This window comes from Pinus tabuliformis, chromosome 5_1 (assembly GCF_031772625.1).
Source record: "Pinus tabuliformis cultivar Carrire ecotype Pingquan chromosome 5_1, CPIR1, whole genome shotgun sequence".
NCBI lineage: Eukaryota > Viridiplantae > Streptophyta > Pinopsida > Pinales > Pinaceae > Pinus > Pinus tabuliformis.
Genome location: NC_142305.1, coordinates 908,102,177 through 908,124,872, shown reverse-complemented (window position 1 = coordinate 908,124,872; position 22,696 = coordinate 908,102,177). Strand labels below are relative to the sequence as shown.

At 36.9% G+C, this 22,696-nt stretch overlaps 1 protein-coding gene across 1 annotated transcript in view; it reads right to left on the bottom strand.

Moving 5' to 3' along the window:
- The window catches only part of LOC149167761 (uncharacterized), a 112,659-nt gene extending 92,573 nt beyond the window's left edge, over positions 1 to 20,086 (bottom strand). Inside the window, exons 1-2 of the mRNA XM_089431590.1 lie at positions 19,861 to 20,086; positions 19,612 to 19,718 (exon numbers count right to left, since the gene is read on the bottom strand). Coding sequence (XP_089287716.1) covers positions 19,612 to 19,718; positions 19,861 to 19,863 — 110 coding nt within the window. The 5' untranslated portion in view covers positions 19,864 to 20,086. The remainder of the gene's footprint in view (positions 1 to 19,611; positions 19,719 to 19,860) is intronic.
- Positions 20,087 to 22,696: the final 2,610 nt, after the last annotated feature.

Below are 22,696 nucleotides of genomic sequence, written 5' to 3'. Positions count from 1 at the left end.
CTCCTCGTGTCAATATAGTTCATTGTCAATGTGGCATCTCACTGACGTGTTTTTTTTTTATAAAACTAGCTACTCGTTTTCCTATAAGATTCATCTGTTGGTAAAGAACAAGCTCTACAACAACTTGTATAAATCTCCTGTGGTACAAAAAAAAAATTTACATTCTACAGAACAGAACTTTTCTTGTCTTTCATCTCAATGCTCACCAAGTTATCAATGTTTCTTCCGTATTTGATGTTTCTATTCTCATTTTATAATGACTTCATAAGTCAGGGACTTGGTTGTAAACAGTAAGAATCGACATCGATATGTTAAACTGCTGGTTCAATGTCATTTTGTGACACCTGTTGCAGAGCAAATTAAATGCTTTACCCAGGGGTTTCTGATTTGCTTGGGAATTCAACACTCCAACAGTTTCTTCGAGCTTTAGAACCTGAAGATCTGGATCTAATGTTGTATAGGAAGGGTACATTCCAGTCTTGTGAGAGAATCAACCTTTCCTTTGTGATCTTTATAGGACATTCAATTGTGGAAACCTTGCACTTGTGGAAGTCTTCTTGGGTCAGTATAGTCCTTGTCTTTACATATTTTGAAGGATCTCTCTAAGAAGGATTTGGTTGGGTTTTGCCCTGGTCTTGGACCTAATTTCTGGTATCTCTTATTGTGTATTGTGATCTCTGCTTTCTCCTTACTACTGTGGTTAATTTCTGAGGTACAATTATTTGTTGATAGAAGAATAAATCTAAAAGAAGTATTGTTAACCTCACAAATAATATCTGAAGTTTAGAAAATATTGCTTGTACTACACTATATTTGGTTTTCTAACAAGGAACCCGAGCTAGGTTAAGGAAGAAGGTCGAAGATTACTTGGTTCCTGAAGTGGCAGTTGGAGTATCAATCCTTGCACTGGGAATCATCAGCGGTATTTCTCAGAAGTTTCAATCTTGGAAGGTACCAGTGAAAGAATGGTTAAAGGTATGATCACCTATCTGATTCTAACCTTTCTAATACTCAGTGATCTCTAAGTAATGTATCTATGGCTCCTGAAATTGTACTGATATTATTGATCCTTTAAAAAGCCAGAGATCAAATTGAGCAAAGTATTAACATCATATATCATCCTTGTTATTGTACTTCTTGGCATCTTATGGGAATCCGAATTGGTTTTTATTTCGGTGATTTAACCTCTCTAGGGTATGGTCCAAATATATATGAGTAAGAAGAATCGATATCAAGAAGTCGTGGTATTGGTTCTCTTGAATCTCTGCAATCAAAATCAAGTCCCTGGACCCAATAAGCAAAGTCTCTCTGATGAGCTCGTATCTGCCTCTGTAGCCAAGTTATAATCTTTGTGGCATTTTAAATCTGAGGTATTTTTCTGGAAAGATCTATTGGTTGGCAAGGGCATCTCTGTAGGTTTGCAATCAAGATCATGCTACCATGAAACTTCTATCATTCTGAAGTTTATATGACGAGTTCGACCTTTCCTTCTTATATACCTCAATTTCAACTATATTAGTGATGATCCAAGTTATAACATATCTCTATGATAGGCATTCTGTTAATTTTAGTTATGTTCTTTGTTAGAACAATTACTTCGATGTTCCATATTATCCCAATTAACAGTTCCATTTCATTTGCAATAGCAATCACATAAACCATTATCACATTGACGGGAACTGTAGAAAGAACAAATTTGATTGGGAAACTATCACGAAGAATACAAATGTAGAAGATTGTAGATTAAAAGAGAAAGGGACTCAAATACCGAGGATGCTGTGATTTAGGATGCAGTCAGATATGCTGATCATGAAGATACTGCAGATACCATCAAGGACCGAGGGATGAACAATGTTCTTGCAGGGAGAATAAAACGGTTTCTTGAGATGCTTCACACAGACATTGGCAGCATTGACCTAGAGTGGTTGAAGGATATTCCACCTGATGATACAAACTGGCCTTTCCTGCCGATGATGATATGGACTTCCTGATGAGGATAGTATGGACGAGATTAACTCCTTGAAGAGTTGAACGAAAAGGAGTTGACGTATTCTCTAGAGATAAGTACTTTCTTGAATATTTTGATATCATGCTTTTAATTATTATTAGTCTCTTGTAATTGTAAATTTTGCTTGGATGAATTCGTTTTATGCTCCAGTAACACACAAGTGGTAATGATGTTTATATTTTTACAAACTTCTAGATATTCATTTTGTTTAGTCATCCTCCTTTATAATTACTAGGGGACCCACTCCTCAAACTGTCTTCTTCTATCTTACATAAAAACCACAAGTTGTTGAATGGTTAGAATCTGCTCTCGCCTTTTATAATCAATGGTGCTCTGTAATGATATATTCTTCACTGATGGATTGATGCAATTTAGGATCATCTTTAACAATTGTTTGAAAGCTAGTTCTGTTATTACATGCCTCACACATAAACAGAACCATGGCATAAACCTTAAACCTCACACATTCTACTGCTGGTGCATTTGATTACAGTTAATACAGTCTTTTGTTATTTGGCTCCTGTAGTTATTGTTCGGGACATTTCAATCTCTAAGATATTTTGCTGAGACGTGATAATAATTCTACTCTACTACAACCTCGTAGATATCCCTCCTTGATGATTGAGTTGTATAAATTTCTTCTATAAGACCTTTCTTCAATTTCGTATGAAAACTTCTGTAGATGTCTTCATAATAGTTTTTACCTCATAAAATATATATATATATACTGTGGACAAATAACATTCAATGAGGTCTCTAAAGAGTCACATATAATATCTTCCTTACTCCAAATCGCCCCAGCTGTTATACATAATTTAGCCATATTATTATCTCTATACCACAGTGAAAGATGTAGAATTCCCTCCTGTATATTCTCTTAGTTTCTAATAAATTTCTGAGTTTTTGTGAAGGTTACAGTGATCTTTTTTTTTCACATCAGTTATTATCTGTTAACGGTAGGTAAACAGTTTTCCACTATACTCCCAGTTAAATGATAACAGTACCAGCCAATTGAGCTCAAGCGGTTATATATACCATTCACAATTATTCAACCAGGAATACACTACTATTAAACACCGTGTGATGAGGAACTAACTAAGAATTGCAACAGTCATTAACTCATTTATATAGAGGCATAAAAAAAATAACTGGTATAATGCATAGAACTTAAGTTCGGACCCTGGAATGTGCGCTGGCAAAGGATCTGGAAACAGTAGTTTACTTGGCATGTATATCAAGTCCTTGGTAGTAGAACAGTCAAAAGGATCGGATACTACGCAACATTCAGACCTAATTTAGCAATAAGATAAGTGATGAATACAACCTGAGCAAAGGTTCCGAGAGCATAAATTCAACCTATAGGGCCAAGGTGTTGAAAGAGTACTACCATTTAAACATAGAGCAATGTTCGGTGTATTATTGTTAAAAGAAATGTGGAGTACAAAATATGTTCCCAAAATGTGTTGCATACCATACTTTGAGCTAGGTATTTCAATCAATTTATATATAAAAGAACACAGCAATTAACAGTATTGTTAAAAAGAAGGAATTGAGAATTGTCCTTGCTAATGACTGTCCATATGATGCATTTTGTTACCAAGTAAGACAATAACCCAGTTAGTTGTTACTGAGCAAACACATACAGATCAATATCAAGTGTCAGTTAGCAATTTAAAGTCATGAGTTTTATGCACAAACAATACACGAAAGAATGATTATATTGTAAATATGAAAGCTAATGACATGAATAGATTATGGCAAGGTATGTTATACTTTAGATGACATGTATGAAATATACATAAGCTATGTGTTTTTTTGAAAATATTAATGCACATGTTATAAATGCATGAACAAGTGTTTATGATTGCAGATAAAATCCGTTACCAAATGACCACGTGATGACAGAAACTTCAGAACAATTAAGGCTCAAAGAGATTCCATGATAGGGTATTAACCCTGATTCTACTGGGAGGGGTGGAGGTGTTGCCCACCGTTTATCCTCTGAAAACCTGGGATCATGGGAGGATTGTGCGAGTCACGCTCCCCTAGACGTGTGATGATGATTGCCGGATGCCTACTGGGAAATCAGGTCGATATAGTCGACGCTGCCATCCTTAGAGTTTATGCATGGTTAGGTCAGTATAGCTGACGCCATGGCATACTCCAGTAGAGGACGGATAGGATGGGAGCGGAAGAGATTAGGAAGGATAGGATGATTTTAGAATAGCTTGGGAACCTGGTTTGGGCAAGGCATGACTATTAAAATTGGAAATCTATCAGCGTTCAAAATCACAAAGTTTAAAGTGTCCTCACGATCATAAATGAAAATTCAATCACATAATACAATCCTTACATACCTTAAAGGAATTATCACTATACCTTATAAACCCTTAACTTCGGGACGAAGTTCTTTTGAAGGAAGGGTGTATGTAACAACCCATCTCAAATCACGAACAGCATAGCAATATTAGCATGCATGTGAGGCATGCATATGATAGCTACATATGCATGCATCATATACATTGCACTAGTATATGTATATATATATATATACATCGACTATATATCGACTATTCATGGAGAATGTCTAAATATAAGATAAATGAATTAATTATCAAGGGGTAAATTAAACACCTAATTCTCGTAAATAGAAGAAAAATACACTCAGTAAGAAATATAGTTGAGTTTATTCATATATCTACATGTATAACCCAAATTGTGTACTAATAAAACTAAACCCATAAACCTTATGTTTAAACTTGATATTTTGTTAGACATAAAGTAATATGTAATATTTAAAATGATCACGGTTTTATATTATTTAAATTAAAGTACCATCTGTCATAATTAAAGTGTTGTGACACCATTCGATATATGAAGATCTGATTCTATTAAAGGCAGATATCATGACAAAGCAGTCACCGCCTAAAGAAAATCTGATCCTTTCATAGAGGCGGTTAACTGATGCGTAGAGAGGGAGGAACCTCTGCTATAAAAGGGGGTGTTCTATGTCTCAAGAGGGGGGAGGTTGGATTGACTGTGAGTGGAAAAACTGAACCGGGGGTTGTTGAAGGACGAAGGAGAGTGTTGTTGAAGGAAGAAGGAGAGGAAATTTATCCATACTGCTTATAATTCGGAACTATGAGCCTTACTTGTTTTGAAGTCTCTGGGCACGGGGGAACGGTATGCTTCGGTTGAGAGGCGTACTGGATCGAGTATCCAGGTATACTCGGTTCGGCTGGGTGGTTTGGTCATTCGGTAACGGGAGAAGTTCTGCAGCAGATCACCGCAACAGCCGTAGCAGATCAGGTAAGTACTCCATTTCACCAATTCATACAGTTTCACAGTTCAGTAATCTTTACAGTTTCGGTAAGAACTTCTTTAACTTAGGAGAGTCACTACAAAAAGGACCCCCAACCCCCTAAAGGCTATACTTGGAAACAAAATACCTTGCAGTATAAAGGACGCATCTTTCCAATGCAAAATTCCAGTGTTCCACGGGGACGCGCTTCCTCGCTCCCCCACACTCCGGAGACGGGGAAATGTTTCCCCACATCATTGTTTTGGGGGAAACTTGGGGAAACTCTGGGGGGACTTTTTCCTGGTGACAAAAAGCGTCCCCCAAATATTTTTGCTAATAACAATTAAAAACATAAAAAATTACAAATTTTAATATAATTTAAAAAAAAAAACTAAAGGATAAATTAAAACTTTAAAACATAATCATTTGCATTCCTCATTAACCCTACAATTTTACCTTGCCACCTGACATTTTCCTTCTACTGTTGCTCAACATTTTACCTTGCCATCCGAGAGTTTCCTACTGTCGTTGCCCAACATTTTCCATCTACAATTTCTTGTGATTCAGATTTACCATCGACCAAGGGCCTGAGACATTTGGAGCTACGATTTTCATTTTGTGACTTGGAGCTGTAGGATTGGAGTTGCAATTTTCATTTTGTGACTTGGAGCCACCGGATGGAGTTGTGATGTATTATTTAGTACTTTTTGAGAAATTCACTAGTATTTCAATGCTTTCTATGTTTACTTTTAGTTTAGTATTTTGTGGCTATTTTAGACTTCAGCATATTGTCATTGTCATATGATGAATTTAATTTTGATGTGCATTGTGTAATTTCAATTGTCAAATGATTAATCTAAATTAGATGTACCTTGCATAATATTAATGCCCATTGCCAAATGATGAATTTAGATGGAACATTGCATAATGTGAAATGATGGATTCAATTTAGTAATTTACTAAATGTCAAACGATAATTATGATTCATAACAGTCTAATACGAAATGATGATCCTATTTAGATGTACATTTCATAATTATTAAGATTTACTATTTACTAACTTAGTTATTGACATATTGTTGGGATTTTATTTTTTATTTTTATATATTAAATTTTTTATAATGTTATAATCTTTTACTCTGATGTCCCACAGTTTCCCTGAAATTTCCATAAATTTTGGGGTTGCTTATATACATCACCCTTGTGCGTATCCTCGCTCCCACGTTTCCCCGTCGCGGAAACTCGATGGAACATTACAAAATTCTGCTTTAAAACAAAGAGTGCTAGAAGAGTTCCTCTTTCTTTCGAGAGGCATGAAAAATACATCCAAACTTTTGTAGCCTCATGTAATGGCTATCAAACGAACAATGGGAAGACAATGAGGACTCCAATGAAATTACTACCACTACCAATACCAATGACTATATGGACTAACATTTCTATGGATTTAGAGTAGGTCTTCCAACAGCTGACAACAAATTGGTCATTTTAGTGGTAGTCAACCGTCCTTCTAACTATGCTCACTTGTTTCCCAACCACACCCATTTACACCCTTCATAGCTTCCCAAGTTTTCATGTATCAAATATTTAAGTTACATGGTATGCCCACTTCCACTATGTCAAACCATGACCCTAAATTCACTAATAAATTTTGGCAATGGTTGTTTAAACTCTAAGACACCCAATTGAACAAGAGCAAAACATATCACCTTCAAACAAAGGGTCAAACAAAAGTAGTCAACAAATGATTGAAATCATAGTTGGGATTCTTTTTTTCAAAAAGGAAAAGCCAAGGGGCATAATTGTTATCCCTTGTTGAATGGTATTACAATACGACTTATCATGGCGCTACAAAATGACACTACATGATGTATAACACCAGAAAAAACCACTTCAATGGCTTCATATCACCAAGCACATCCAAGGTTCAAGTAGAAAATTACATGCTACACACCATAGAGGCCATTCTTCGCACACTCAAGGACAATCTAGTGATGGCTCAAAAACACATGAAGCAATAGGATGACCAACATCAATTCGAGCATTCTTTTGCAAATAAAACCCAGGTGTTTCTTTACCTTCAACCTTATAAACAAACTCTCAAACACAAAGTCCATCAGAAGCTCATGCTAAAATTCTATGGCCCATTCAAACCGTCTAGCGCATTGGACAAGTTTCCTACAAACTGGCTCTTTCAGTACACTCTAAGATCTATCCAATCTTCCATGTGCCCTATTTAAAGAACGTGGTAGAAACAAATTGCCACGTTGAATCTATCCATCTAGAACTTGATAAGAAAGGTTCATTTAGCTCGAACCAAACAAGGGGATATCCTTGTTACAACAATTAGACCTTATTTGCAACATCACACTATTAGTTTTTCGTAGCAGCAGACAGGTGTTCTAGTCTCTATGGTGTCTATGAGGCTAAGGAACACAAGATCTCCATAACCCAAAAAGGGTTTCACAAGAAACACATTAGAAACACCTCAATTAGATTTATTGACCAATAATTAAATATTTCCTAAGTCTAATGTAAGAAAACTAGTTAATTAAATCAGATTAATTGAGGGAAATCAATTTTGCTCTAGAGACTTTCGAAAAAGTAATTTGATGGAGTTAAGATGATCGTAGCCATCGATTGAGATGTGATCATGGTCGTTGAGAGTCCAACAGAAGATTATAAGAGCAAGTCCAACAGTTTGGAAAATACACACAAGACATTAGAGCAGTTCGACTTCCCAGTTGCAGTGATTCAGCAAGGGTGCAGTTGAAGCAAAATGAGACACCAACAACAAGGTTTTCAGCAATGAAAATTTCCAAAGAAATTCTTAGGAGGTTTCCAGTGACAGGAAGGGACGCTGAGATTTCCAGCAGAGGAGGCCAAAGCAAGCAATGCGAATTGCCAGTACGAGTTAGCCAATCAGCCAGTGCGCGTTTCAAAGGCAGCAGTTCGATTTCCAATTCCAAGAGGTGGTCTGGAGGAAGTGTGAGTTGTCCCAGAGAGCAGCAGCAGGCAATGAGATTGCCAGAACGAATTTCCGAAGGCTATGCAAATTTTCCAGAGCCACCAATGCACATTCTGGCACGCAGTGCGAGTTGGCTAGGAGGAGGCCGAATTGATTTGCATCATTTGCTAGAGGGAAAAGGATTTTCCCAGCTATTTTGCCAATGGAGATAATTTGTCAGAAGCTTTTCTAGTGAACAGGAAAGTAGTTGTATTCTCTATTTTGCTGAAGAATTAATAATAATAAAACCCTCATCTGTTGCACTAGTTTTCCCCACATTGGGGTTTTTCCAGGGACGATTGTCCAAAAATATTGGTGTCCAATTTTATGTGTGTGCATTATTTTCTCAGTTCCAGTATTTAATTTTGTGAAGAATTGCAGTAGTGAATTTATTATTATTTGTCGTAATATTTCTAAAGACAAATAAACTGCATAAGTTAGGAGATAAATATCTAGTTACTGCATTCGTGGAAATTTCACATGGTATCAAAGCAAGGTTGGTGCAGATCAGATAGATCAGTGCACTGAAGAGCAGATCTAGCGTACAAGGGTTTGCCGCAAAAGGGTTTTGCAAGAGTAAATCAGCGCAGAGCAAAGGAAGAGAAAGCACACGGGGTTTTATAACTCAGTTTATTAATTTCTCTAGTGTATTTCAGATCACAGATTTTCCAGAGATGGCCACATCAGGATTGAGAGATCAGGACAGGTTGGATGGAGCCTCCAACTTTGGAATTTGGAAGGCCAAGATCTTGTTTCTATTGGAGGAGCATGGACTAAGGAGTTTGCTACATCAGTCATTGTTGTACCAACAGATCCCATCTAGTTTCATGAGTACGGGAGGGACAACGCCAAAGCAAGGAGGATGATTCTTGACGGAGTCAGGGATCATATCATTCCACACATCGCAAAGAAGGGGATAGTGAAAGAGATGTGGGATGCCATCGTCAAACTGTACCAGGATCCTTCAAGAACAGAAAAATGACCCTCAAAGAAAAGTTGAGAACCATCAAGATGAACAAGGGCAACGATGTAACTTCCTATCTCACTTGAATTCAGTCTATTAGAGATGAACTTCCTATAGTTGGAGAGAAGCCAGTTGATGACAAGCTAGTGCGTATAGCACTCAATGGGTTTACCATGGAACAACGTACGTTTGTCTAGGTGGTTTCTAGGTGTGACAAACTTCCAGATTGGGATCGCTTATGGATTTCACACTAGAGGAGTTGAGGCTCAACTTAGTCAAAGGTACTACCAACAACAATGGCAAGGGAACGAGGTGAAGAAGGAGCAAAAGAATGTCGCTCTTGCAGGAAAAGGTAACGCGAAGAAGGGTCCCAGCAAGGGACAAAACTCAAAAGGAGAAAAGAAGAAGGACCTGTTGAAGGTCAAATTTTTTGGCTGTGGTGAACTTGGTCACTATGTTAGCCAATGTCCTAATTAGAAGAAGGGCAAGAAGGGGAAGCAAACAGTTGCTTCAACGGGGATTGAGGATTTGTCTTCTAAGTTGAAGGATGAATTCGCACTTATAGCAGCAATATCCTCAGGAGGAGGAGTATGACACTCCAGTATGCCAGATCGGGCAGGGTCTGAGGAAGGAGTAGCAAGGAGATCTAGATCATAGCCAAGGAGGGCTTGATCAGTAGATCAGATCCAATTGTTGAATATGTGATTCCTCAATTAGACCATTACCTTTGCTACAGGAGCCCAAGTATTAAAGTAGCAGTGAGATCAAGACACTATTGCGGTGATAGTCGCAACGCAGAGGCAGCGCATGGGAATCAACAGTGTGAGATCAAAGTAGCGCAGTGGAAGCACAGATTGGTTCAGCTACAGCATGTAGTAGGTGAATCAAAGTAGTGTAGTGATAGCATGGTGGACAGTGATTGTCGAAGGATTTTCTTCACAAGATTTCCAGTTTCTTAGTGGCAGAGGGAGATCAATTGTTATTTGCAGAAGAAGGGAGGATGTAGTCTCTCCAGTAGTGCGAGTTGACTGAGGCAGAGGGAGTTGTCAAGGCGATGAGGTACTTTGCTAGTCAGATTGATTTGCAGAGGAAAAGCAGTTCCCAGTTGAAAGTTTGATTTTCCAGTAGAGGTCGTAGTTATTTCTAGCAGTGTGAGTTTGCTAGAGAGGAAACAATAAATTGTCGATACACAGCTGCAGAGGTCGATTGAGGGTCTCGGAGGGAGGCCGAATTGATTTGGAGGGGCCAAGTAGCTTCCAGGAGGTCAGATAACCTAGCAGAAGTGAAGGAATAAATTTATCAGAGGTTTGCTAATTTATGGAAACCAGTTGTATCACAGATATTAGACACCAACAACGTGGAACAGTTCGACTACCACATGTTCCCACAGATCAACAGGTTGTGAGATATACTCATGAAGGCCTTGGGCAAGGAAAAGTTTGTCTTCTTCAGGGACAAGACGGGAGTAGTGGAGAACACCTTCCTCACTAAGACGAAGTGTTAGTTTTTGGTAGCAGCGGAGTCTCTATGGCGTCTATGAGGCTAAGGAACACAATATCTCCATAACCCAAAAAAGGTTTCACAAGAAACGCCTTAGAAACACCTCAATTAGATTAATTGACCAATAATTAGATATTTCCTAAGTCTAACTTAGGAAAACTGGTTAATTAAATCATATTCATTGAGGGAAAACGATTTTGCTCTAAAGACTTTCGAAAAGGTAATTTGATGGAGTCAAGATGATCTTAGCCATCAATTGAGATGTGATCATGGTTGTTAAGAGTCCAACGAAAGATTAAAAGAGCAAGTCCAAGGGTTTGGAGAATACACACAAGACATTAGAGCAATTTGACTTGTAGTGATTCAACAAGGGCGCAATTGAAGTAGAGGGAGACACCAACAGCGGGGTTTTCATCAATGAGAATTTCCGGAGAAATTCTCAAGACATTTCCACCATTCCAGTGACAGGAAGTGAGGCTAAGATTTCCAGCAGAGTAGGCCGAAGCAAGCAGTGCAAATTGCCAGTGCGAGTTAACTAGTCAGCCAGTGCATGTTTCAAAGGCAAAAATTCAATTTCTAGTTCCCGGAGGTGATTTGGAGGAAGTGCAGGTTGTCTCAGAGAGCAACAGCAGATAATGAGATTACCAAAACGAATTTCTAGAGGCTGTGCGAATTTTCCAGAGTCACCAGTGTGCATTATGGCTAACAGCGCGAGTTGGCAAAAGGAGTGTGAGTTTTTAAGAGGAGGTCGAATTGATTTGCTAGAGGGAAAAGGATTTTCCCAGTTATTTTTCTAGTGGAGATAATTTGTCGTAAGTGTGCCAGTGAACAGGCAAGTTGTTGTATTCTCTATTTTGTTGAAGAATTAAAAATAATAAAACCCTCATCTGCTACACTGGTTTCCCCACATTGGGGTTTTTCCAAGGACGATTGTCCAAAAATATTGTGTCCATTTTATGTGTGCATTATTTTCTCAGTTCCAATATTTAATTTCGTGAAGAACTGTAGTAGTGAGTTTATCATTATTTGTCGTAATATTTCTAAAGACAAATGAACTGCATAAGTTAGGAGATAAATATCTCGTTACTGCATTATTGGAAATTTCACACACACTTGTCCTCCCAATCATCCATGCATCATGATTAAGGACAACAACAAAGTCAAGAAGTTCCAAGGCACCGAATCAAAACAAAGGACTCAATTGGTCGTACAGCTTGAAAGGACAATGACTAGTTGAACATTCGCCCACCAAGATGGCCTACCATAGGGGAATCCTTGATGTCATTGACTATGAACATTGGCTTAGGATGTTTTGAAACATTAATTGTTGATTCTTAGGGCATCCTCTAAACCGATAATTACTTCTTATGATTTCCATTAGGTTAATCTTTTTCTTGTGATCTTTTCCAGCATAAAGCAATTATACAGAGGAACTCAACTGTAAAACAAAAATGCCATAAGGATCATAAAAAGACAATCACACAAGTATACCCTGGGAAAACCCACATGGGGGAAATCCCAACAACCTTTTCCTTAGAGAAATTGTTCACTTCAACAAGAGACACACCTGGACATCCTAGTCATTTACAAGGTCAAACTGACCAATAAAATAATCTTGGTCAAACTTGGTCCATTAGACTCCTAGTCAAGTCAATTGTTTGCCCAATAAGTTCGGTATGGTCTGCTCTGCTAGAGAAGAACTTCATCCACATATTGTGCCTTAGTCCTGTTGGCAGTTGCCTTTCTTAAAGCTTTTGACCTCAAAGATTTGGTTCTTCCATAGAGTGCTACCACAAAGATATTCGATCCTTCAACACAAAGATTCGATCACAGAGATTCGATCCTTTACTTGGGCTACAAATTTGTCCTAAACTACAAATTCATCCCACACTTGTCTATAGATTTGGTCCTTCAATGTTATCACAAAGATTTGATCCTTTAATACAGAAAGTTATCACAGAGATTTGATTCTTCAATACAAAGATTTGCCCTTCAATTAGATTCTTTCTCCCTTCTTTTCTCCCTCTCATGGTGAAGCAGAAGATATTATTTCTTGATGAGATGATCTGAATTGCCCAATGAGAGGAGGTCAAGTGCCTTATAAATAGTGATCCAATAGGCCGAATGGGTGCCTTTCTTGACTGGGCCGACTTGCCTAGGAGGGGCGTCAACCTAGCTTCTTTGGCCAAAAATTCATCTTTTAAATATTCAAATTTTAATCTTTTAAAAAACCGTCATGAAGAACATGTCAAATATTTTTCTATTTTGACAATAGCATGAAGATCATGCTTTACAAATGCATCAATGACCAAAAAAATAATTATGAAAACCAACCATAGCTACAAAAATTCAACACTCCCTCTTAGCTAGGGAGGTATTCATAATGACTATCTAGATGCTCTCATGTTGACAAATTTCTCTAAGAAAAGGTTATAACAAATCCAAGTACCATAATCAGGTCAACAATTGTGACACATGGTAAAACAAGTTACCATAATCTGGTCAACAATTGTGACACATGGTACATTGATAACATCAACCAATTACCATAATCTGGTCAAACATCTTTGACACATGGTAAATCAACAGCATCAACAAGTCACCATAATTCAGGTCAATACCTCAGACCAATGGTATATCCTTACCATAATTCGGGTCGGTACTTTAGACACATGGTACATCCTCACCATAATTTGAGTCAGTACTTCAAACCTATGGTATATCCTCACCATAATTTAGGTCAGTACTTCAGACACATGGTGCATCATTTAGCATCAACCAGTCACCATAATTCTGGTCTATTTGACACATATTGTACAGACTAGTCTTGGTTCACCATCATTTTGGTCAATATTTTGACACATGGTGAATCTCCAAAGGCCACACTCTATCTAAGTAATTTCGAGCCTGATGATCTATGAGCTTGATGTTGAAAGGTCACACTCTATCTAAGTAATTTTGGCCCTCTAAGAACATTCTTCCTAATTTTGGTCAATATACTTGACACGGGAAGAATAATTGTCCTCTTTGGACCCATTCTCCCTAATTTTGGTCATATATGACACAGGGAGAATGTCAATCCATGATGATATATCATCAACACTCCATCTCATTGAGAGAGGCATTCTCAACAAGTCCAAGCTTGTCCCTAAAATATATATAGACTTCATCCTGAGACAGAGGCTTTGTCAACAAGCTACTTAATTGTAGAATAATATTGAAGCCACATTGCTTCCTTTTGTACCATATCTTGGTACTAGATCTCACTATGCTTCGACCTGTCATCATGGTCATCCCCTGCCCCTGATCAAGATAGTCCTGCAAGTAGCCTTTGAAGCCATACTGCTTAACTTGCCAATCCCGCTGCAATATATTCGGCCTCTACAATACTAAGTGTGACAAATGTCTGCTTCATGCTCATCCAAGAAATTATAACAGAACCCAAACTAAAGCAATATCTTGATGAACTTTTTTTGTCTTCAAAACTCTGGCCAATTTGAATTTGCAATTGTACTTCATTGTTTGAGACAAACCTCAAATTATAATTGTTTTTGCCATGACCAATTGTACCATGCTAGTACTCCAACCCATGTTGAGCAACATGCTTTGGCTCATAAAATTGATCAACTTCCTTTCACTGGGTCCGTCACCACAACTGTTTTCCCACCACCCTGACTGGGTTCTAACTTCTCCCGCTAACATAGGAACATATCCTGTTGTGGTAATTCTAGCTATTTCCTCTGCCACTATTGTCTTCCAGCATATCAGCTTATCTAGTCTGACAATGTCAATGACAGTCCATCAACTCGAACTCTAAGGTCAACGCCCTCTGAAGCTAAAACAGGGTTCTCTGACTACTCCCTTTGTAAGTAAATCTTTCTGCCACAATTACTCCCTCTAACACATGAGTCTTTCTACTTTTATTGGGGACAAATCATTTAATAATAAGATCAACCATGACTCATCAGATATTCATTAATTCAAGCCCAACATGTTTGCTTGTGATTGTACAAAGCCTTCTTCAATCATGAGACTTCTTTCTCATGTATCTCAAAGCCTTGAGGTAGCTCTATGTATACTTCTTCCTCTTCAATCATTTTATTGAGAAAAACGATCTTTGCACCCACCTGGTGCAATTTCAAGGCAATGATAATAGTTCTAACAAAAGTGTACCTCACAACTGGAGCAAACATCATGTCATGATCCCCTCCCTCTTGCTAGGAAAACCTTCTATTCTCAACTCTCACTTTGTACTTGTTTAAATTGTCAACAGTTGCATGCTGGACCATCGACTTCTCTTTGGCACAATCAAGGTATCCTTCAAACTTGTTGATCTTGCTGCTCTCTCTGAGCTCCGATCTCATCTAGTACAATATCTCTCAACACAAATCATGATTCTTGGGAAATTCCTCTTGCTTCGCTTCGTTCTTCCCCTTCTTCCATCTGCTTGCCAGAGCCTTGGCAACATTTACTATGTACCTACAATCCTCACTAGGAGGTCATGTAAGAACAATTACAACCAAGCAAAGGATACAAAGACAAGAGAATAGCTAACAACAGCAATAGTTATAATCAAAGAAGAGAGATATAAGATACTTATTTTTTTGAGGTTATAGGGAAATGTCAGTGCCCTCTTACTCTTAGCCTTCTTGCACCCATCTTGCAACTTTATCAACTTCATTCTTATTATCAATATGATGTCATTCCTTTCTTGCATAAACTAGGTTCCTTCTTTCAGCGGAAATGTTGATCTAGGTTCAAATCTAGGGTTTTTCCCATGAACCCTAAGGTTTGTTTATCCAAGCCCTTTTCGCTTGCTAGGGTTTTCAAACCCTAGATTTCCAATTATACAAATTGTCCAAAACCCTAGAAACGCAATGTCCTTGATCCATCGTTAATCAATCAAGGATGTCCAATAATGATCCTTGGTCACTCAAGAAATTCTGCTTTCTCTAAATCATTGTAACAGCAGCAACATTTTTTCTCTCAAGGATTTTGGTTATCAATTCAATGTGCAAAGGATGGACTTCATCATTTTGGGCTGAGCATTCAGCACCCAAATACCCATGCAAGATTTCCATAGCAGTTTTTATATGGCATCAATACTTTCTTTACAACAGCAGGTTTGATCAAATACTTCAAACCAATATGTCTTCAGTCATTTATATCTTTGGTCAACAAATGACTTTATCAAGAGAGCTTTTGATCTTCTGAGCTTTGAGGAGGGACTTGACCTTTCCTTCTTAAAACAGAACTCAAGATATTTTAGTCAACTGGATTCAATAAGTGACCTTAAAAGGATCATCTGCAGAATTTATAGTCAGGCTTCTCGAATTCAATAATTTGACCTTCAGGTAGTCCTATGATCAATAACCTTTCTTAACTTTCTTTGATTCAAAAAGAAATTTCATAGACTAAACCTGATATTGGAGATTTGTAACTTTAGGGCAATATTGAACTCATAGGTTATTGATTTCAGTCTATATCATATTTTAGCAATCTGAACACACTTGATCCATTGGTTGTTGTCATGGCATCTTTCAATAGACAAAGCATTCCATATTTTCATCCTTCAGAGATTGATCCTTACTAGAAACCAATATAGCCTTTCCATACTTGGTTTTTACTGACATAGCTTCTATATGATGACAAGAGATCATGAGGTTTAAGAACACTTCAGATAAATGTTATTGGATGATACATATCTCACATTCTAGGGAGTTCAAGAAGCATCAAACTTCAGACTTACAGGTTTCAAACCTGTATTGAACAACTTATCACTGTAAGACAATCAGTAGCCATAACAGATCTTCAAGGAGAACTGTATAATGCCTTCCACAAATAAAGATTAGGAGTAGACTTCATGCACAAGGATGACTTGCTGGTTTATCTTCAGACAGATAATTTCAAACTCATTAGGACTGCTTCTTCAAAGTGACACCATCTTGGCTTCTCAAGAAAACAAGGTGTGGTTTAAGACTCCTTCAAACATGAATTTGAAAACCTTTAAATAGTAGTGCGACTGACTTAGTCCTTAGCTTATAAGACCTTGCTGGCTGAGGCTTCTCGACCTTAGTATACTTAAGATTATGTCAGCACAAAACATCACAAGTTTATGCTCAGGACTTTTCTTTGAAAACAAGGTATGCTTCCCGGTTTTATGAAACTTTTCTATTTGTCTTACTTCCTGAGGTTCTCGGTCCTCCAAACTAGATTCTGTGGCCTCTTTGTCCTGCTTAGGTCTCACAGATTTCCTGAGACTTCTCAGCCCCTGTAACAAGCCCTAAGGCTCGGACTGAGGCTTCGATAAAAGCTTGGTCTAGTTGAAAGTACTGAGAAAAGGGTGAATAAGTATTTCCTTTAATTTTACAATTGGTTAGGTTCTTATCAGATCATCAAAACAAACACAAAGCAGTATCACATCACAGGAACAGTGCACAGAATATTTCTCTCAACAAAATTTTCATTATGTATGGTTACATACAAATTTAAATTTACCAGTCAGGACTGGAAGGAAGTAGAATACTCCCAAGGGTTTTACTAGCAAGGCTGGAAGGAAGCAGTTGCTCCCTAAGTCTGAATATATTTGCAGACTCAATCTGAAGGGGTCTTCAGTCCCCTATTATATTCTACAACAGTGCTGCTGCACTTCAACTCAGTCACTCTACCCCACGACACTCTACTGCCCCTTAAGATGATTAAGACTAAGCTTGGGCTCTTGTACTAGGGACAATGACCCAGCTTCAATACAATCTGCTCCTCATCTGTCAATGTCACAAGCACTGTCACTGCAATATATGTGCCTCTCTACTCAGAACACTCTGCTGACTCAGTACATTTAAGAGTACATCATCAACTACACTCTGCTCAGAACAATAGTAGCATTCTCGCATTAGTAACAATAACTCTGCTTGCTCAACACATCTCAACAAGATGTCAATACATCCATATAGATTCTTTCTGTACCCTCAGTAAATCAGCTCTAAACACAACTGCACAAATGGCAATAGTAGTAATGTAAACAAACTAACACTGGTTGTAAGTCAATATAAGCCTGACATAATGTGCACTAGTAGGAAGATAAATAAGCAAGGTAGCTTCAATAATATTCTTGCATACTGTAGCCCTGTTGTGCACACCAGCACTATACAAATGTTGATCATAAACTCTGTCACTGGTATCATCAAAAATTCTCTGTCTAAGCTCTATTTCAGCTATCAAATGTACTGCAGGCACATGTAACTCTACAACATCAGGACCAGAACACTGTTTGATTCATCAATCCCTTCTTTCCTCAGCCATACAACTCGTTGTCAATCTTCTAGCAACAATATGGATATGTTATCATTAATGTAAACATTGTCCTCTCTGTTATATGTGGCTTCAATGAGATCTCTTTGCAACAAGCAAACCCTAGCAATACTAACAATTCAGATCTCTGCATGCTGCATACGTGGCATCTAGGGGATCAATACATACTCTCAGCAGTAACTAGTAATGAATACTCCATGGAATTCAGAATCAAAACCCTCCTTCACTTTAAGGACGAAGAATCTTAGATAACAAAGGGAGCATGTTGAGCCCCATGCACAACTTTAGAGGAGCGCGTTATATGAGTATTTTGGTGGTTAGTATTTTGTAATAAATACATGTCGGCTAGGCTAGATAGGGCTTCTAAGTATAGTGCTTTGCATTTTGTATATATAGTTGATTAGGGGGGTCCCTTGAGTATAGAATTTGGGTATCAATTGTGATTATATTCACTAAACCCCATGGAAATGTATTATGGGAAAGCAATGTGCTTCCCAAATCTATTTACAAGTAAATAAATGTGCATCCCATTTGTATACTTGCGGACGGTGTCTTCATTTTGGTAATGTTTTCATATCATTGTTTGGCTCATCTTTCTACAATTTTCTTTTTTGGTTCTATTGTTTGGCATCACAACATCGCACCCTCATTGTTCTTTCCACAAGGAAAAGGATTTTCATTCCGTGCACACCTATCATAGTTGAACTCTTAATGTACTTAGAAACACACTTTTCTAAATTGATTCAAATTTTTTAAATCAATCTAGACTAGCTCCAATAACTAATTCATACTATCTCCCTATCCAAGCAACACTGAACCCACACTAAAACTTCCAGAACTGATAACATGTTAAAAGAACAATAAATTGACTTGCCCATGCAAGCCATGCTTGATGGTTGAGGACAAACTTATTAACCCACTCCACTATTTCTACAATCTTCCAATAGGAACAGGTCCTGAGATAAATCAAGGTGAGACCAAGATTGAAAGGGCCAATAATGATGCCTATGTATGGTGTTTTCCTGTAAACATAGTGCCCGACTAGAAACAAGAGATCAAACAATGCCTTCACTTGTAAGAATCTCCTTGAAGAATTCAAAACCAATAACAATGCAAATAAAAGGGTAAGTGACTATTAAGGACCTCAAACACCCTTGTTCACATTTCACACTATAATTGGCCAATTATTGCTACATCCTAAAGATGAAAAAAGCCGCTTGTGTAAGCATGTGATATATCATCTATAAATAACTAAACACACAAGCTTAACAAGAAATCTGAGAGTAAGACTTGTAAAAATTTGTCAATCACATGCATGGTCCACGATACCTATGGAAGATCCAAATGCATAAATAATTTTATATGGAGGGAAAAGGATAGCAAGAACGGACATGTGATATGTTTGGAAGCAGAATGGTTTGTTGACATTTCATGGTCAGCATTAGCGCTTTTAGATCGAACTCACTTGTCCGTAGACATAATAAACATAATATATTTGAAATAAGAGAAGAGAAACCTACATGAAAAAATTGGCTGTGATGAGAAGGCCCACAGTCAGAAGTAGCATTGCTAGAGTCGGGTACCATGCCTCAGAGACTGGACTGTAGATTGCGTTAACTGCCTGCACCTATACACAGTGACCAACCATTTGTAACAACCCTCAGGCAGAATTAAACTCGATCCTGTTATTCACAGACGCCAATTCTGTATGGGAAATGCAAACAAGGTAATTATATTCGCAATTGGATAGAAAGAACCCATTGCAATACCATTTTGATGATACACGAGTATATTCCTGTCCTTCACGAAGCCTTCGACGAGTGCGTTCTCCTTTTGGTGAGCGGAACTTCAGATCAACATGTATCATCAGCTTTTCACTTATAGTTATGATGAGAGCCCTGGATTTTTCCAACTAAGCGGTGGCGGTGGCGGTGGCGGTGGGAAGGGGATTCTACATCGATGGAAATTGGAGGGGGCAAAATCACTGTATGTGTGTATGCGTTGGTCATGGTCTTTGATCTATAGTAAGGATATTGGCTAAGGTAGGCCATTGGATAAGCCCTTTGATTTACTAAGGATATTGGTTAAGGTAGCCCATAGAATGTAGTGTTTGCAAAGGGAACTTTGTTTACCCATCTATCTAGGTTTGTGGATTGTTTTGTTTGGCTTAAGAGTATGGTGGCATTGGATGGTGATAAGTTTATTTATCAATTTATATATTTATATATATATATATATATATATATATAATCATTTAGGAATACAAAGTTTATTTATTAATTTGGCATGCAAAAAAAGTGACTTATTTAGGGTGATAATCATGAAATTTGTAAAATTGATTTTGAGAGTTGATGAGTAAAATTCAAAATATTTAGTCATCTAAATTTATCTGGTAAATGAAATATGAATTTTTTTTAATAATTTTTTAATTATATTCATACACGTACATATACATATACATATACAAATGTTAATCAAAATTTAATTACAATGAAAGCTAACGTTTTTAAAACTATCACAAATTTGAGGTAGTGATGGAAGATGTGAGACTAATGTGAAGTTCAATTCACATATACTAACAAATCAAAACTCAATCATACTAATAATAATTGTTACACAAACTCTTTTATTAACAAATCTATGGTTTAGTAGTGAAACAGTGTGAATAGGGTTTAATTTTATGCTATGAATGGGTTACTGCTCAATTGTAAAAGTATGATATGTTGAGACAATTATCGAAGTTCAATTTCTCAAATAAACAAATTGTTAAGAATTATAGTTTGATTAGGAGTGTGTAAAAGTATGATATGTTGAGACAATTATCAAAGTTTAATATCTTAAATAAACAAATTGTTGAGAAATATAGTTTGAGTAGGAGTGTGATGTGAAAGAAGTAGTTCGAGACAACTTCTAGTGACCACTTAGTAAAAGTGGGAAATAATACCCACATGTAGTTTCACTTAAATAAATAAAATTGAAAGTCAAATTTCCTATGTTCTTCTAGCTTTAGAAATCTAAATGAAATATTATAAGATTTTAGAATATTAGTGAGTTAGATTTGATCTAATCTTAATTATACACCTCATTATTGAGTTAAGGTGGTTGCTAAGATTCAGGAGATTAGTTGCTAAGATTTGGGAAATAAGTTTATAGGATTGAGGAGATCAACTATTTCTCTCAAACCATAAATGGGACAATTTGGGAGAAGTTGAATACACACTTTTTGTACACCAAGAAGACTTAGGAGGTGAGAGAGAAATCAATTGAGCAAATTCAAAGCACAAGAGAAGAACCAAGGTCAAGAAGTAGGCCAAATGATAGATCTATAAAATTGTATGGATATAGCCAAACATTGTTGTACATTAGTTTAAGTAGGAAAATCTCAGTTGTCCTATAGGCTTATTTATTTTAGTGAGTGCAGATTTGATGTTATGGGTATACTATACAATTATTAGTTTGATAACTTATGGAGGTTTCCTTGTAAGTTTGGAATATTTTAATGAAAAATTGATTTGAAGGGGTAACTATCTATGTGTTATCTGTGTCATTTTTATGCTTTTGCGATTTATTTTTCAAATATATGTGTGGTTGTTGCATGTTGATAAATACTTTTTTTGTGGTCAAATAAGTTCATATATGATTTATTTGATTAAGAGAAACATAAGACAACAATCACCTTGGGCTTGAAGATTTACACAAATAAACAATGAGGATTAAGTGCAACGTCTAAATAATTTTGAAAATTATTCAATTTCTTAAAGAATGAGTAAACAATCAAAGCCATATGCAATCTCTAAATCAAATTACATTATAAATCTCAAAACAACAACAAATTCCCTTTTGTATAGTATTTTGTTATACATTTATTCATACAAGTGCCATTAGATATCATAACCATATAACTACTAATACATGGATCAGTTTACATATTGTATGCACACTTGAGAATGTGGTCTTATTCATGTTATGTCTATTAGATTAGATACTTTGGAAAAATTCTTACTCCAGATGGAATAAATGCTACAAGTAGGAATGTTTTGGGGTGCTAATACTACTATTACATCAATCTTGACAACCAAAAATCATAAGAAATCTATAAATTTCCATTACCAACTTGTTTAAAAAGATAAAAGAAAAAATGTCTACCCTTATGTTGTCTGATTATAGCATTAGAACTATCTTCCTTCGAAACGCTAATGAAATAGCTAGTTATAAGCAATGAGGTTATTGTCCCGAAAAACAAGGTATTCCATACGAGAAGAACACCTTTAGTAACCACTCATGTAGCCAGATCACAAATCATAACACCAATATTTTTGCGTGGTTAAAACCCTATAAGAGGGAAATAGTCCATTGCCCCAACCAACATAGCCACTTGAAGCAATTTTATTAATGCAAAAGAAAATTTGTATAAGAGAGAGTTCTCACAATTGATCATTAGCCATGACCCTCCATGCTCTCTAACTATAGATCATGGACCAATCAGGTGGTAAGCCATGAATCAATAGTTGTTAGAATCAAGAAGAATATGAGTAGTTGAATCACTCTATGCCTAGAACATATTGTGACCATTGAATTACAATGCAACTAATGCATACTAAAGGA